Source organism: Ochotona princeps, chromosome 2 (assembly GCF_030435755.1).
Source record: "Ochotona princeps isolate mOchPri1 chromosome 2, mOchPri1.hap1, whole genome shotgun sequence".
NCBI classification, from domain to species: domain Eukaryota; kingdom Metazoa; phylum Chordata; class Mammalia; order Lagomorpha; family Ochotonidae; genus Ochotona; species Ochotona princeps.
In genome coordinates this window covers 164,051,330-164,067,669 of record NC_080833.1, presented here as the reverse complement: position 1 = coordinate 164,067,669, position 16,340 = coordinate 164,051,330, and the positions used below count along the sequence as shown (strand labels likewise).

The 16,340-nt window shown below is 41.9% G+C and overlaps 1 protein-coding gene across 4 annotated transcripts in view; it reads right to left on the bottom strand.

The window, feature by feature from the left end:
* The window catches only part of RASAL2 (RAS protein activator like 2), a 344,868-nt gene that overhangs the window by 71,144 nt on the left and 257,384 nt on the right, over positions 1–16,340 (bottom strand). For all 4 annotated transcript variants that reach the window (XM_058660706.1, XM_058660707.1, XM_058660704.1 and 1 more), the window contains exon 4: positions 12,328–12,434. In XM_058660706.1, the coding sequence (XP_058516689.1) occupies positions 12,328–12,434 (107 nt within the window). The remainder of the gene's footprint in view (positions 1–12,327; positions 12,435–16,340) is intronic.

Sequence of the window (16,340 nt, the reverse complement as noted above, 5' to 3'; positions counted from 1 at the left end):
CCGGAACTCAGCCAATCTGAAGCAAGGAGCCAGGAGCCTCTTTTGGGTCTCCCACTGGGTCAGGGTCCCCAGGCTTTGGGCCATCCTCTACTGCTTTCTCAGGCACTGCAGGGAGGTGGATGGGAAGTGGAGCAGCTGGAATAGTAACTGGTGCCCATATGGGATCCTGGTGCATGTGAGGTGAGGACTTTAGCCACCAGGCTACCGCACTGGGCTGTTTATGCCACTCTTTTCAACCTTAGCCAATAATTAGTTCTATTTTTATTTTATATCCTCTAACAAATCTTGGCTCCTAAAGGCAAACCTGAAACAAACAACTGAAACTCCTCTATGTTTCTACAATATTTAGTAGGCTACTTCATACCATTGGCAGCACAAATAAGGATTCATCTAAATAATTAGGAAAAGTGCAATCTATTCACAGATATAGTTAAACCTGGGGGAGAGCATCTTCAAACTTACTAAAACAAAAGCAAATCAGTTGTTTAAAGAACAAACCTCGGGTCCTGCACAGTAGCCTAGAGGCCTCACCTTGCACGCACTGGCATCCTAAATGGGCACTGGTTCATATCCCGGCTACTCCACTTTTTGTCCATCTCCCTGCTTGTGGCCCGGGAAGGCAGTCAAAGATGGACCAAAGCCTTGGGACCCTCCCGTGTGGGAGACCCAGAGGAACCTCATGGCTCCTGGCTTCAGATTTATTCAGCTCCGGCTGTTGCAATTACTTGGGGAGTGAACCAGCAGATGAAGATTTTTCTGTCTGTCTGTCTGTCCTTCTCTTTGTAAATCTGACTTTCCAATAAAAAATAAATAACTCTTAAAAAAAAAAAAAAAAGAACAAGCTTCTCTGACCTTGAGTCTTTGCTTCTGTAGACTGCTTCAGATCCTGACAGCTGCGTGTGCAGGATTTTCTGTTTATCACCAACAGACAGCGCTCGTCTTACTCAAGTTCACAGACTACGAATATCAAGGAAAGCAGCTTTTAGAAATAAAATGAAAAATGGTGGGTCAAAAGGAAGAGAGAAAGCACTCCAGAGATCTATTAGTCTAGTGGACAGTCTCCCAGAGGTTATCACAAGAGCCTGAATAAGCATTAGCTAATACATTGTCAAAGACAGTTTTTCATTATCAGCGGAGATGGCCTAGATGAATTTAATTGAAGTCTTCTAACTCCCATTTCTAGGACTTTAAGAATAATGGTATCAAAGATGGAGGAGGACTTTGGAGACACTATTTTTTTAAATAAAAGTTCTTAGTGTTTCTGAGAATTCTGAAACAGTACACTTAACATCCATATTACAGATTGTAGCGAGCAGAGGTACAATGTGAAACGACATAATTACTCTCCACAAATACACATCAGGGAGGGCTGGGGGTAGGGTGGGGGTAGAATAAAATAAAGGGTGATTGGCCTGGTGCAGCAGCCTAGTGGCTCAAGTCCTCCCCTAGCGTGCGCCGGGATCCCACAGGGGTGCCGGTTCATGTCCTGGCTGCTCCACTTCCCATCCAGCTCCCTGTTTGTGGCCTGGGAGAGCAGCAGAGGATGGCCCAAAGCCATGGGATCCTGCACCCACATGGGAAACCTGGATGATGTTCCTGGCTCCTGGCTTCAGATGAGCTCAGCTCAGAATTTGGGGAGTGAATCGGCAGATGGAAGATCTTTCTCACTTTCTTCTCTCTGTAAATCTGAATTTCCAATAAAAATAAATAAATCTTAAAAAAAGGATGAGAAGGAAGGAAGAAATACATTACAGAGAAAGATTTTGTTTGGCATGTTTTTATTACTCGTAGAGGATAAATTCTGACTATTGTTTCTAATGCTACAAACAAGTTTACTTTTATGGATTTAAGCACAAAATATCAACAAATTCACCTTTACTATACAGTATCCTTTAATGTACAAACCTTCCAAATATTAAAATACTTACATAATACTTTATTATGAAAAAAATTATGGGGGTTAGAAAGGTCACACAACTTGCTCTTGGTCATAGCATGTTATGCTGGTTTGAGCATTAGACTAAGAAGTCCTTAGCACGCCTTTGCTGTTTCAGGTGTAAATCTTTAAATGTTTTAAATGCCTGTTTCAGGTGTAAATCTTTAAAAGCTTCCTGCTGATACGCTGACAGAATTAAGGCAGGATGACACAGACTGTCAAGTGCCTGGTCAGAGGAGTTCAGAACCTTCCACAGCGACAGGCACCGATGTTAACAGGAAAGTGCTCCCTAGCAGCGGTGGCCTCACTGCAAAGGACAGGAACCCAGGCAGCTACGAAAGATCATCCGAGTTCTGCCTTTCTGTCTGCTGGCCAGATGGTCTTTTCTAAAGATTTGCGAGGTCGATTGCATTCTGATACATTCACATGCATCTTGAATCAGAAGCAAAACCAGAGCTCCTGTGTTACTCTATCATTATGCCCACAGTTTCTGTAGAAAGAAAACCCTTTTGTTTTACTCTCTGCATTCCATTCTTAATTTTACATTTAAAGAATTCAGCAGAGAGGTGAGAGCTATGGCACAGGCAGTTAAGCAGTGGCACAGCAGGTTAGGCCAAGGCCTGGAAACACAGTGACTGTTTAAGTACCCTGGCCCTGCCACCCAAGTGGTAGATCAGTATCCAGCTCCAAGCTATTGGATTTAGCTGCTACAACCCAGGCTATTTAGGTCTCTGGAAAATGACCTAACACAAGGACGATCAATAAATGGATCAATGACTCAACCTTTTGCTCCCCTCAGTGGCTCTGCCTTTAAAATAAATACAAATAAACTAAAACAACCACCACCACCACCACCACCACCATGCAACTGGGGGTCAGTACCACATCGTGGTAAGTTAGGCTTCCACCTGTGGTGTCCAAATCCCATATGGGTGCCAGTTGGCATCATGGCTGCCCCATTTCTGACCCAGCTCCCTGCTGATGTGCCTGGGAAAGCAGCAGCAGAGGGCGCAAGTGCTTTGGCCCCTGCACGCAGGCAGGACAGCTGGAAGATGCCTTTGGTTCCAGGTTTTCGACCAGCCTGGCTTCGGTTGTTGTGGCTATCTGGACGCTGAAAACAGCAGACAGAAGATTTCTGTTGATTCCTTTTCTCTCTGTAAATCTGCCTTTCAAATAAAAACTAAGTCCTTAAAAAAAGTTACCAAACCAAAAATATTACTGTATTTCATTGTTTCACATTAGTGCATTCTTATGTTTTATAATCAAACATCTTAAGAATTCAAATTCAATCATATTTCATTAATTTTGTATAGTCACGTTAATTTTTAAAGAGATTTATTTATTTTAATTTGAAATGCATATTTACAAAGCGAGAAAGAGATAAAAAAGGTGATGTTGTGTCCACTGGTTCATGCTCCACATGGTCACAACAGCCGGTACTGGGCTGGTCCAAAGTCAGGAGCCTGGAGCTTCTTCCAGGTCTCCCCTTGGGAGCAGATGCCCAAGGATTTGGGCACATTAACTGGAAGCTGGATCAGAAGTGGAACAGCCAGGACTGGAATCTGTGCCCATATGGTATGCCAGCCACACAGACTGAAGCATAACCTACTACACCGTAGTGAAGGCCCCTCAAGTCAGAATTTACAAATTGTTTGAAATCCATGCATAGGAGAGGTCTTCAAAGATTTCATGGAAGATTTGCATTATGAAGAAAATATGCATGAATTTCAAAAGTTTTTGTACCCAAATAAAATTATCTATGGAAATACCATCACTACTGTACAACAGTTGGATTGGGTGGGCATTTGCTGGAGTAGCTAAGATGCTGCTGGGACACCCACACCCTGTAGCAATGTACGCGCTGAAGTCCGGCCTCCCCCTGCTCCCACCCGAGTTACTGCTAATGCACACTGAGTGTCAGCTGTGATGGCACTAGGACCTGGGCTCCTGTCACTCACAAGGGAGACCCGGAGTGCATTCTGGGCTCTTGGCTTCTGCCTGGCCCAGCCTCAGCTGGTACAGGCACTGCTGGGAAGAGGAAGTGGGAGGCTGGGCCAGGCTGAAGCCAGGAGCCCAGAACTTCACTTGGGTCTCTCGTGTTGTGTGGCTGGGGAACAAGACTGCGTCATTTTTGCTGCTTTCCCAAGTACATTATCAGCAAGCTGAGTTCGAAGCAAAGCAGCAGAGACTGGAACCAGTGTTCATATGGGATACAGAATGCCCACAAAGCACATGGTGGCTTAAACAGTTGTAATACAGGGTCCGGCACGATAGAGTAGTAGTTTTTTTTTGTTTTGTTTTAAGATTTATTTATTTTTATTACAAAGTCAGATATACAGAGAGGAGGAGAGACAGAGAGGAAGATCTTCCATCCGATAGTTCACTCCCCAAGTGAGCTGCAACGGGCCGATGCTATGCCGATCCGAAGCCGGGAACCTGAAGCCTCCTCCAGGTCTCCCACGTGGGTGCAGTGTCCCAGTGCATTGGGCCGTCCTCGACTGCTTTCTCAGGTCACAAGCAGGGAGCTGGATGGGAAGTGGAGCTGCCAGGATTAGAACCGGCGCCCACATGGGATCCCGGGGCGTTCAAGGCGAGGACTTTAGCCGCTAGGCCATGCCACTGGGCCCGATAGAGTAGTAGTTAAAGTTCTTGCTTTGAACGCACTGGGATCCCATGTGGGTACTGGTTCGTGTCCCGGCAGCCCTGCTTCCCATCCAGCTCCCTGCTTGCAGCCTGGGAATGCAGTCAAGGACGGCCCAAAGTCTTGGGACCCTGTACCTGCGTGGGAGACCTGGAGGAAGCTCCTGGCTCCTAGCTTCAGACTGGCTCAGCTCCAGCCACTGCGGCCATTTGGGGAGTGAACCATTGGACAGAAGATCTTCCTCTCTGTTTCTCCTCCTCTGGGTATATCTGACTTTCCAATAAAAAATAAAATAAATCTTAAAAAAAAAAAAACAAACAGCTGTAATACAGTGTTGGACCCTATACCCAAATTTCATTATGTCATCCATGGGAGAATCCAGTGGTAGTTCTGTGATTTTGATTTCCATTTTCTTAATGCTCAATGATGTTGAACATTTTTCATGCACATGTTGCCATTTATTTATATATCTTCTTTAGAGAAGTGTCTATTCAAATACTTCTGTAGTCTCTTCTTTAATGTTATTCAATAGTCTGACAAAAAGTTCTGTAGCTGTATTTTAATCAAATAATGTCTAAAACAAAATTAGATGTATGAATCAGACAAAGCATTAAAAAAGTGGAGTGACGCTAGCCTTGGTTAGAGGACCTGACGGCAGGAAGGCCCTGGGTGGCATTACTGTTTATCAGCGATGCTCCTATGCGACTGAGTTTGAGTCCAGCCAAGAAGGGGAGAAATGTGCTTTTGCACAGCTAACTCTAGCAAAAGAAAACAGGTGGTAAATCTCACAGCTCCAGCTTCTGAGCTTTGGTGACAAAGGATAGCGTCTATGAGCAGTTACCCTTAGGGGCTTGTTCTGCACATGCTGCCTTAACCGAACAGGATCCGTTTAAACATCGGCTTCTAACTGTGATGTCCAAGGTGCGATGCCACCATGCAGGTCGGAGAGAAACATCTTCACTGTGAGAGTAGACGAGCCCGTGACAGTGTGTGCAGAATGAGCTAGCCCTCCTCTGCCGGGCAGGAAAGAGCAAATATTAACTGGTCAGTGCTGTTGCAAGACTATTGCTTTTTCTTTTGTTTAAAAGATTTATGCATTTTATATTGAAAAGGCAAATTTACAGAGAGAAAGATCCTCCATCCGCTGGTTCACTCCCCAAACGGCTGCAACCAGCCAGAAACGAGGCATTCCGAAGCCAGGAGCTTCTTCCATGTCTCCCACGCGGGTGCAGGGTCCCAAGGCTTTGGGCCATCCTCCACTGCTTTCCCAGGCCACAAGCAGGGAGCTGGATGGGAAGTGGAGCAGCTGGGACACCAACTGGCGCCCATATGGGATCCTGGTGGATGCAAGGAAAGGATCTAGTTACTAGGTTATCGCGCCGGGCTCATCAGAGAAATTATTTGAAAATACAGAAGAGCACAGGACCCTACTTCACAGATCATCACTGAACTGATCTAAGGTATGTTCTAAGCGCCAGTATATTTTCTTAAGTTTTGTAGGTAACTTGTGTATAGCTAGACTTCAAGATGACTGGCTGAACAATGAACACTTTCTTGCTTTTATTAAAGTGAATATGAGACATTCTCCTTAACCTGGAAAAACACAAAGGATCTCACAGAGGATTCCACAAAAGCCAACACCAACCAAGCCAAACATCGCCGTAACAATAACAACAACAACAACAACAAAAAGGCCTAAAAATTTTGTTATACAGGACTTTAGCATAGCCTGACTTCTTATTTTCTGGAACTTTACTTTCTTCTAAAAAGCATGCAATTTTGCCTTTTGACAGTCCTTTTTATCTAGTATATTTATTTGATTGGGACTGTCCAGGTGTCACAGTGACAAAAGCACATGGAAAGTTGCACAGGAATACTCAGCTCTTGCCTTAATTCAACCATGCCTTCTGGTTGTCTTGGCATAATTTTTAGTAACTGAATCCTTTTGAAGCCAGGCTCAAAGCTAATACAAATGAAGCAGCTGCGACTGCATTGTGTTCTTCTCACAGAGAAAGCCAAATCAAACCATTGTATCATGGAAATGAGAACAGTAAGTCGAGCACCTGGCCCAGAACACAAGCAGCTTTCTTGGTCAAAGGCAAACTGACGGTACCATGCAAGCAGAAGATACAGAGAAATCATAAATATCAATAGTAACTTTATAAACAGAGCATAAAGAGCTTGTTCTCCAAACTCTGGCGCTGTGAAACAACTTCACCCTTTAATTTAAGTAGCTTGGTTAACTTTTCATTGCTGTGTTCGAGTGTTCCTTATCTCAGCTGTGATATCATTTAAATGTAGTTTTACCAAAGTGTAAAGTAAAGGCAAAGGTAAAGGCAAATACACAAAGCCAGGAAGTCTCACAACAATAAGGAAAAACAAAAAGCATGACCTTGGAAAGAAGCACAAACAATCCCGGTAACCAACACTGCTTTCCAAGGACCCAACAGCCAAAACTCTTATCTGCATAAATATTATGAACTTAAACATATAACACCTAAAATGCTCAAATTATTAAATAAAGAATTTGATCTAATTTCAATATTCAATATAAGTAAACTCAGTACCATTTTATGTAACAGGTCTTCAAAAATGTTCGTGGAAAATTTATATTTTTAAAAAAACCTATGCATGAATTTCAAAATTTTTTTTCACCAAAATAATTTTTTTTTCAATTCCACTTTCTAGAAATACCGTGAGGCTCTCTTGTATGCATATAATGCCATACCTCTGAATTCTAAACATTAACTAAAATGTCTCTGGTTGAAAAAAATCTAATCACTCTACATTGGCATACTCTTTTAAATGATCTCTTATTAAATGCTTATTAAATGAAATATTCATTATGGCTTTTGACAAGAGCTAATATGAGTAACACCAGAGCACAAATGTGAGATAATGTTATTTGATGCTGATTTTTTGATAATTTATGCATATTTTATTTATCAAGCAATTATTTGTTGAATGTTTATGTTTCAGGTATGGGGCAGCTATAAAGATTATTAGAACAGATATTGTCCAAGGAGGGCAAGAGATATACAAATAATTGTACCTGGGATTAAAGTATCTGAAGAAACACGGAGAGGAATACATACAAAACATTCCACAGGTTCCTGCTTTTACATTTTGCGATGGGTATATAAAACAAACAAAACTTTGCCTTAAGTTATAGGTTTCTTAGCTATTATCCTCTGATTTAACGTTTCTGTAAACATGGGTAACCTGTTATGCTAACTATAAAGTTTGCTTTTTAACTGTAGAAATCTATGACTGCGGGAGATGTGAGAGTGTTTAAGTTTCCCTGCTTTAGCTTTTGCCATCCTGACATCATGCGGCAGGGTAAGCCCTCACGCTGGGGTTTCTCCCACATCTCCCCAAGGCTCTCAACGACTCTAGCACCAGCAGAGTGTTAGCTGAAGGGCTAAGGGGGGCCTTACGCTGGCCTCTCAACCAATTACTCTGTACTGAGAGGGCGACAGAAAGAGGAGAGCATCATCACTTAGGGAGAGGAATTGGCCAGTATTTATACAACTTGCTTAGCATGTGAGCCAATGACAACACATGTATCTCCACTGCTTTTGTAGTCAGCATGCCTTATTCAGACTTAACCAAATCCCAATCCTTCCAGCCTTTACACCTGCCATTTCCTCAATATACTTCAGTTTCTGCCTTACTCACTCACTCATTCCTTATATTCTTTCTAAAAAGCATCAATCATCTCAAGATGTCTACTTTTCCAAACGGCCAGGAATACTCTTCCTGCCCGTCCATTCTTCCTCTTTCAGCCTTTGAAATTCGGCTCAAGCACTACTCCTTGGCAAAGCCTTAGCTTATTTATTGTGCAGTTAGTAATTTAGTTTACCAGGGATTTCTTTATGAATCTGATCATTTTCCAGTCTCTTGTTACTAGACTATAGGCTCTTGGGGAGTGGAAAACTTTGGTGTGTCATTTCTGTTTCCACAGTAGCAATACAATGTGCCAAGAAGATATCAATAATTGGTGAATCACCAATACTTTGCCCACATTAAGCATTCAATAATCGTGTCACTGAAAATGATTTCAATCTGGACTTGCTAAAATCAGCAAGTCTGAAATGGAACTGGGAAGAAAAAGGCTGTTTGTTGACAGTCCACTGTCTTTTTGTGGGATTCTACTTGAAGCATAGTGAATCTACTATTTATTGCAGTACAAATATCTGGATCCTAGGACCACTAGCACTTGTGCTAAATATCACTTTGTTTCTTCATGCAGTAAACATGGGAAACATCTTTGAGATGATGCATAAATCCAAACTGAAGTATCTCAGAATTGGCTCTTATTGTACTGTTTGCCCATATCCAAATAATCCAATGTGCTATTAATTATAAATATTTTGGGTTGATCTGAAAATCAGCCACACACCCTTTTAATCAGGAATATATTTAAGTCATGCAAACTACATTAGCCACTGATATATGAAAACTTTAGAAATAAATGGACTTCTATAGATGACCAAATACTACAGAGCATTTTCACTAATGTATTTTGATGTCTCTTAAAAGAATATAAATTCTTACTAAGATGACTAAGGAATAAGGTAGTTTTCTGGATCATTTATTTCATAAACATTATATAGTTTCAAGATTCAAGTATTCTTAATGGTTATATTTCATATAATATTATGCAGTTCCACTTAAAATAGTAAGATAAACACAGTCTCACTTGATGATTCGAGAACATTATTATCAGTGCACACTTCTGTACTCTCCACTGTCCTGGAGTGCAGTGTACACTCGGGCTGCTAACATACGGAAGGATGCCCGCCTTCAACTCAGGCGCATCGAGCTGCTTTTCTGACTTCCTGCCTTCTCTCTGTCGTCATTGCTGGTGCCGACGGAAGTGTGATCTGTGTGCTCTGCTGTCTATTTCTTCAGGAAGCTTTCTGGGTAGGAGCCTATGAATGGTTTACTGCACCCAGAGAGCTAAGCACATGGTCTCTGTGAGCACGTGGGGTTTGGGTCTGCAATCTGCTACTTAGCTGTCCTTCCTTCCCTCATCCTTTTTAAATTCATGAGGTCACTGAGTGCTTGGGCTGTAAGTGGTGCTGCCTTTGACATGTACATCCACCCAGCAGCGTTCTGCACCTCCCACTCGATCATGACTAGTCTGACGATGAAGATAAATCCTAAACTGTCAACTTACTGTTTAAATATAAATGAAAATTACGGTTCTGGCCACAAATTTCAGATTTAATATAGGACATACTTCTGTGTTTGCATATTTCAGCTGCAGACATTCTTTAGTCGTTGGCTTTTTTAAAAAAACTTAAGATTTCATCATTTGCTTCTAGCACAGTGGTGGGCAAACCTGAAATTCGAAAGCACTGCTTAGCAGCCAGATCTGCACGGGGCAGCTGTTCCAGCATAGTGGTGCTTTCTTCATCACGAAGAAGACGGAAAGAAAAACAATGGTTTCTTCTCCATTCATGAAAAAAAATTTAAAAATAGGCAGTAATGTATACTGAACAAAGACACTTAATAAAAGACACTAAATCTTACATTAAAAAAATTCCTGTCATAGTTTGGTTGGAATATTAATCTAATAGTCTTCAAATTAAAATGAAAAATCTGAAAGTCATTCTACAAGGACCTGTGATAAAACAAGAGGAAATCTTGCTCCTTAGGGTGGATGCAAAGTAAACATCCATTGTGGTTAACTCACACATGAATGCTAGCTCATAAAATATTAGCTCTAAGAAATTAGTTCTTTAAAAGGTCACGACGATGTAAAATTCAAGGCATGGTAATAAAGAAAGAGGACACTATATTAACTTGCCTGAGTTGAAAGAAAACTTATTATTTTTTTACACAAATAGAAAAGTCTGCTTCTACTTCACAAGGATTTTCATTATAGACAGAATCACCAACCCCACAAAGCAATTCAGGTGTAAAAACCAAGGATTTTATTTTGTTTTATTTATTTTAAGTGCTTTTATTTATTTATTTTTAAATAATCTTACTTAGTTGAGTAGGGTACAAAGGGTCAAGGGTAATACCATTGTTTCCACACTAATATCATTTTTTCCCTGTGTCTGGGGTCAGGGGAGAAACAAAGGGAAAAGCCCCACCAAGTCCCCAACCATCCCAGGTCCCCCATGTGGGCACGCTCTGAGGGTCCTGCTCAAGCAGTTTTGATAGTTCAACAGGTCTGAATTGCTACCAAACTCGCCGTTCCAATCGCAATGAAATCTATTCAGAATCCACTGGCTGACATAATCTCTTCATGGTTGGGGTTCTGAGATCAGCAGTTCAGTTGGAGGGATCCCCAAAGAAACTTCATCTGAGATGATCCCAGACCTGATTCTTGTGTGAGTTTGCCAGTACCGGGTCTGGCACAGTCCATCGCCCCAATCAGCTTATGCACATGCTGGTGGTTGCACATGCTGGTCAGTTCTGTTTCCAGCCCTGTCTTCCACATAAACCAATGGTTGTTGCAGTCCAGCTCGATCCTGCCCCCTTCCTACTCAGCCCTCACGCAAACCAGTGGGAGCTGCACCCTAGTTGGGGTGACTCCCCATAACCCCCACCAGGCCTGCCTCCTACCCTGGTTCCCATGCATGTCAAGATGTACTGCAGATTTGTTCAGTCTGTCCCACCTCCCATTCAGCTTTTATACATGTCAATGGGCATTGAAGCCTAGTTCAACCCAACCAGCCCTACTATCAAGCCCACACACCTACTGGCAGGTGCCTTTCTGTCTAGCCACCCCTGCCCCTGTCCTGAAAAACCAAAGATTTTAAAATGAGTAGAAAGTAAGTATAATTCTTCCCTGATGACCAAATAGAAGAGATATTGAGGGAAAAAAAACCCAAGTTGCTCAGGGTTACATCAAAAAGGTCCAAGTAGGCCTGCAACTGGCGGTTGGCCAATCACCAACAACCCTACATTTTGTCATTCTTTAGCATTACTGCAGATTTTCAGTGCTGCCTTTTTCCACGACATTTCTTGTTTTTCTAAAACATGGCTTGGGGGCGGACATTTGGACTAGCAGTTGCAGCACCAGCAGGCTGCCCATGTATCACTTTGGATGCCTGGGTTTAACACTTGCTTCTGGTCCTGACTGTGCTTCCTGCTAATGGCAGCTGGCAGTGATGGCTCGAGTAATTTGGTTTCCTACCACCTGTGAGGGAGCCTGAACTGAGTTTCTGGGTGTTGACTTAGCCCCAGCTGGGGGGCCACCATGAGCATTTGGGTAGTGAACCAGTGGGCAAGAGAACACCCTCTCTTGCCTCTCAAAAACACTTTTTAAAGTAAAATAAAATAATAGATGGTTTAGACAAAGCTAAGCTAGGTGTCAGGACTGGAATTTACAACTGCCAATTCTGTGTAGACAGGCTCTGCAGCCTTCCCAGTGTGGTCACACCACTAAGATCCAGAAGTGAAAATAAAACAGAATCACATCCGCACTCCCCTCCTGAGAGCATCTTTACAGAACAGTCACAGGTCTCAGCCAGCAACCTGGGAAGAAGAGTTCTGAGATTTATGCACTTTGGTTTGGAGGGATTTGAATTTAATGTATTAAAGTAATATATTTTGAAAATAACCTCACAAGTAGAAAATGACATTCTCTTAAACGTAATCAGTGTAATGATACCAAGACTAGTAGATATTAGCCACAGCTAATTTATAAAAGTTAGTAAACTCTTAAGCCAAATGTGTCAATTTCTCAAGAGAAAAGTACAATGTGATCTTTGTGCGAAGAGCCACTTACTGGTACTTTGAAGGGGGAGGTAGTGGCAGCGTCCATGGAGCTGGGCTTCTCCGACGCGCTGGTCCCTGAGATACTCCGTCGGCGGGGGGACCTCTCTGCCGGCACCTCTGCAAAAGATGAGCAGAGTTGAAGCATCAGTAGGAACTGAAATTTGAGAGCTTGCACCAATTGGTAATGTTACTGACTTTTTACACAAACTTTGCTTTAAAGGTACTCCACATTCTCTCTAGCTAACTTTTATCTCTGTGGAGCTTCGGCAGCTCCAATGCTAGAGACCCTTTGCCAAAGCTCAGAGCCTGCTTTGGTGTGACAGTCTTCAACTTCACCTCTGTGCACAGCAAAACTACTTTCCTCTAAGCTAAGTTTAATATTTCTAAGTTTACTTTATATTTGCATCTCAGGGTAGGAATCTGCTTTTCTCCATTTGTTAGCATTGTAGCAATTAACAGAATCAAATGAAATTTCTAATATTCTTGCGGATAAAAATCTTCTCTCATGTTGCACACGATTTGACGATTGGGTCAAAGTTGAATTCCATGCAGATAAGATGACTCACCAGGCTGCAAGCAAAGGGCCCTGAGATGACTGTAAGCTGCTGCCAGGATAAAATAAAATATGTGCCTATGCAGATACAAAAATAGATCAGCGTCTCCTTGTTCAGGCATTATGACCTTACGGAGATCTTACTGTAGAATCCTGTATCTATTCAAACTGATCTAACAAGCCTAGCATCTTACAGATAACGTGAGCTCCAACTTAATTACTACATGCTGTATTAAGAGTACATCTTAACATTTTCCATAGAGTGATAAATATACACATGCTATATATATATACACACACACACACAGGCACAGAGAGATGATAAATATATACATATTATACCTTTATCACAACTGCTTCCCATCTCCACTTCAACTGACAGACACATAGGAATCCAGCTTCTCAGATAACATTAAATAATCTCAACAGGGACAAGAAAAAAAATACATCCTGAAAAAAGTATTCTGTGTTATCTTCCACATCTTAAAAAATAGGGAGTAAACCGTGACTCCGGAGCCTGACATTTTGATGCCTGCTGTCTGCCTTTAAGACAGACGCGGCTGAACCGTCCACTTCTGGCCTCCTGGCCCTGGAGCCGCGCTACCTCCACTTCGGAGCAGGCGTTTTTCCTCTCGCTCCCTCCCCGTCCCTTGCTCTTCCCCCTCCTTCTCTAAAGCTTGCGGGGAGAGCAAGCGAGAAACACACAGGACTGCAGCTATTCAATCAATTGTTCCCACTGCACGTCCTCATTAGTTACTCTGAGGCTATTAACAGACGCCCAGCCACTGTCTACCCTCCGTTACAGAAAATCTCACTGTATTATACCAATCTGCAGCAAGAAAAAAATACTCATTGAAATTTATATTCAGCTAGTGCCAAAAGGACACCATTTTACACAAACCCAGTAGTGCACACAAATCAGCCCTTCCTAGGCAAACTCAACTGCAAGGGCTTACCCTGTTACCGTCTGTGTGCCAGACCCTGTTCTCATTCCCGTGACAAACCGTTTCCCTGGGACATCTTGACCAGTAAGATACAAGTCATACTACATTTCTTACGACTGAGAGGTTGACAATACTGTGTCTTACCCTCCCGCAGTACAAGAGTTCTATGATATTACTGCATCTTAAAATGATGGCCAGGAACTGTCTCTCAACTTCTCTCTAACCATCAGTGGTGAAATGAGGCTTAATGTACAAAGCCATTTTCAGAACTGGGCACATCTGACTCTGAATGCACAGTCTGAGAAGTGGCAGTATAATTAGCTCAGAGTCATGAGAATGGCACAAAGCACTGAATTTAAGCAAACCAGCTTGTCGGGGCACACTGAACAGCAAGACTCACAGGAAAAGATGACTTTACCGGGTGGCTATGGGGGGCTGGGGAAGGTAGGGGGAAAGCTCGCCCTTCCAGTTAGCTAGAAACGGACTGAAACCTCTGATATTCGACTACCAGACGCAGGAGACTGAATATTACAATATAGTATAGCCTATTGTTGAATAATTGATGGGGAAACCAAATTAGCAGAAAAACAAATTTCATTAGCTAGGTTAAAATCATCTAGTAATCATTTGCCATGATCCAAGTAAAAATACTGAAATTTATTTCCACCCTTTTTTCCAAACATCTGATTTTAGTTTTCAGGCATATAAACTCATTAAATAAATTTAATTCCAAGTTTTTAACTACTTGAAGTTACAGTGGCTAAAGTGAACAACCATATTTCAAGCTCCAATAAACATGGCATTTATTATAAATTTGTCCTTCTGATACTCTTTTTGTATCATGAAAAAAGTCACACACATTTATAGAATGTTGCTGGATCCAGAAAAAAGAAATAAAATTATTCTTTGAGGATGAACAACTGTGACTAAAGAGGGAAAAGAAAGAAATTAGGTAGAGGAAATCAACCAAAAAAATAAGGAAGTACTTCACACTAGACTGCCACCCCAGCCTCCTCCAACAAGGCAGTCAGCTGCTGGTGCAGAAGACGCCTTCCGAACAGCCGGGCTCGACAGTCTCACACTGCACTCCAAGAGTCAAAGGGTCAGCCTGAGCGAGAGCAGAATGAACCAACTGCCACACTGCTTAATGGCAGGTCTGGGTTAGACTGGCCCAGCTACCTTTAACTTCACATCAGCAGACAGGAAAGGAAGCTGTGACTGCTCTCACAGCTACATCTCTCCTGGTCTGGGAGGAACATCTATACTGTTTGTAGTAGGCCAAAACTAGACAGCTGTTTCCCCTACCCTTACTTAGGCTCCATACTGCTCTATTATTTTCACCTGCTATAATTTTAATATTCCTTTTGTATTCGTAATGTGTAATTACAGTCATTTCTACAAGTGTTCCCTCAGAGATCAGGCAAGAGACACACAATACTGTTTTTGTGGACAGAGCTCTGCAGCTGTTTCATTCACCTTCCCTTCTTCTAAAACTGTATTTCATCATCAGCTTGGAAGATAAAAAAAGTTATTAAAAGCCTGGTTTAGTTTTAAATTTATCTCTTCATTTCCTTTGTCATGAGTATGAACTGAAATGACATGACTTGTAATTATGAGAGATAATCTCCAACACAGCTCGACTGTGGATGAAATATTGAACAAAGAGAACATTTAGTGCTTTTCTTAGAAGCTCTATCGGATTCTGTGTAAGTCATTTCACCTTTCCTGCCTTGGTCTCCATCATTTACTAAAATCTGAGTGATTCAGTTCAACCAAAGATGAATACAAGACTAATGAGCTTCAATACATGGATGCAAAATTAGCTCTCTGTGAGAACGAGCCTCTCAGAGTCCCAAGCATACTACTACTTGGCCGTCACTGCCTCAACACACACATTTCCCTCTCTGGCTCTGTGCCCTCTGAAAGGAACGGCAGAGAGCCTCACAGCTGGGTAATTCCAGAAGCACAGGTTCCTTTCGTGGAGGATGTGCCCGTTGCATAGACGGGAGTCAACTTCAGCCACAAAGCCTACTGGGACATTTAAGGCCTTTAGCTCACTTTGAAGAAAGCAAATATCTAAGAAAAAAAGCCCAAATGTTTTGTAACGGAAGGAAATAATCATGAATTAGGCAGCACCTTACCAAGTGGTTTTCTGAGAAACAGTGGATTCTAAACGATTATTTTTTTCTTTTAGTATTTTTGAATTTGGTGAAATTTTACAATAAAAATGTGCTAATGTATTTTTCTTTGAAAAAGCAGGTTGCCTTTTTTTAAAAGAGCACAGATTATTATTCCCAAACGTACCTTGCATGACAGTAACTGTTTAAAAATAAACAGCTAGAAGTAATCAGTTTTGCTTTTAGCCTCTTTCCCCACAGAAAACTGGTGGTAAATCAAGGCATTTTGTGTGTTTCATTACTGACACATGAAGCTATCCTGATGCTCTACTTGCCCTGGCATGGCTCTTCCTGACTTACACAGATCACTGTGCCTTTTTATACATAAACACACATGTACTTCTAATAT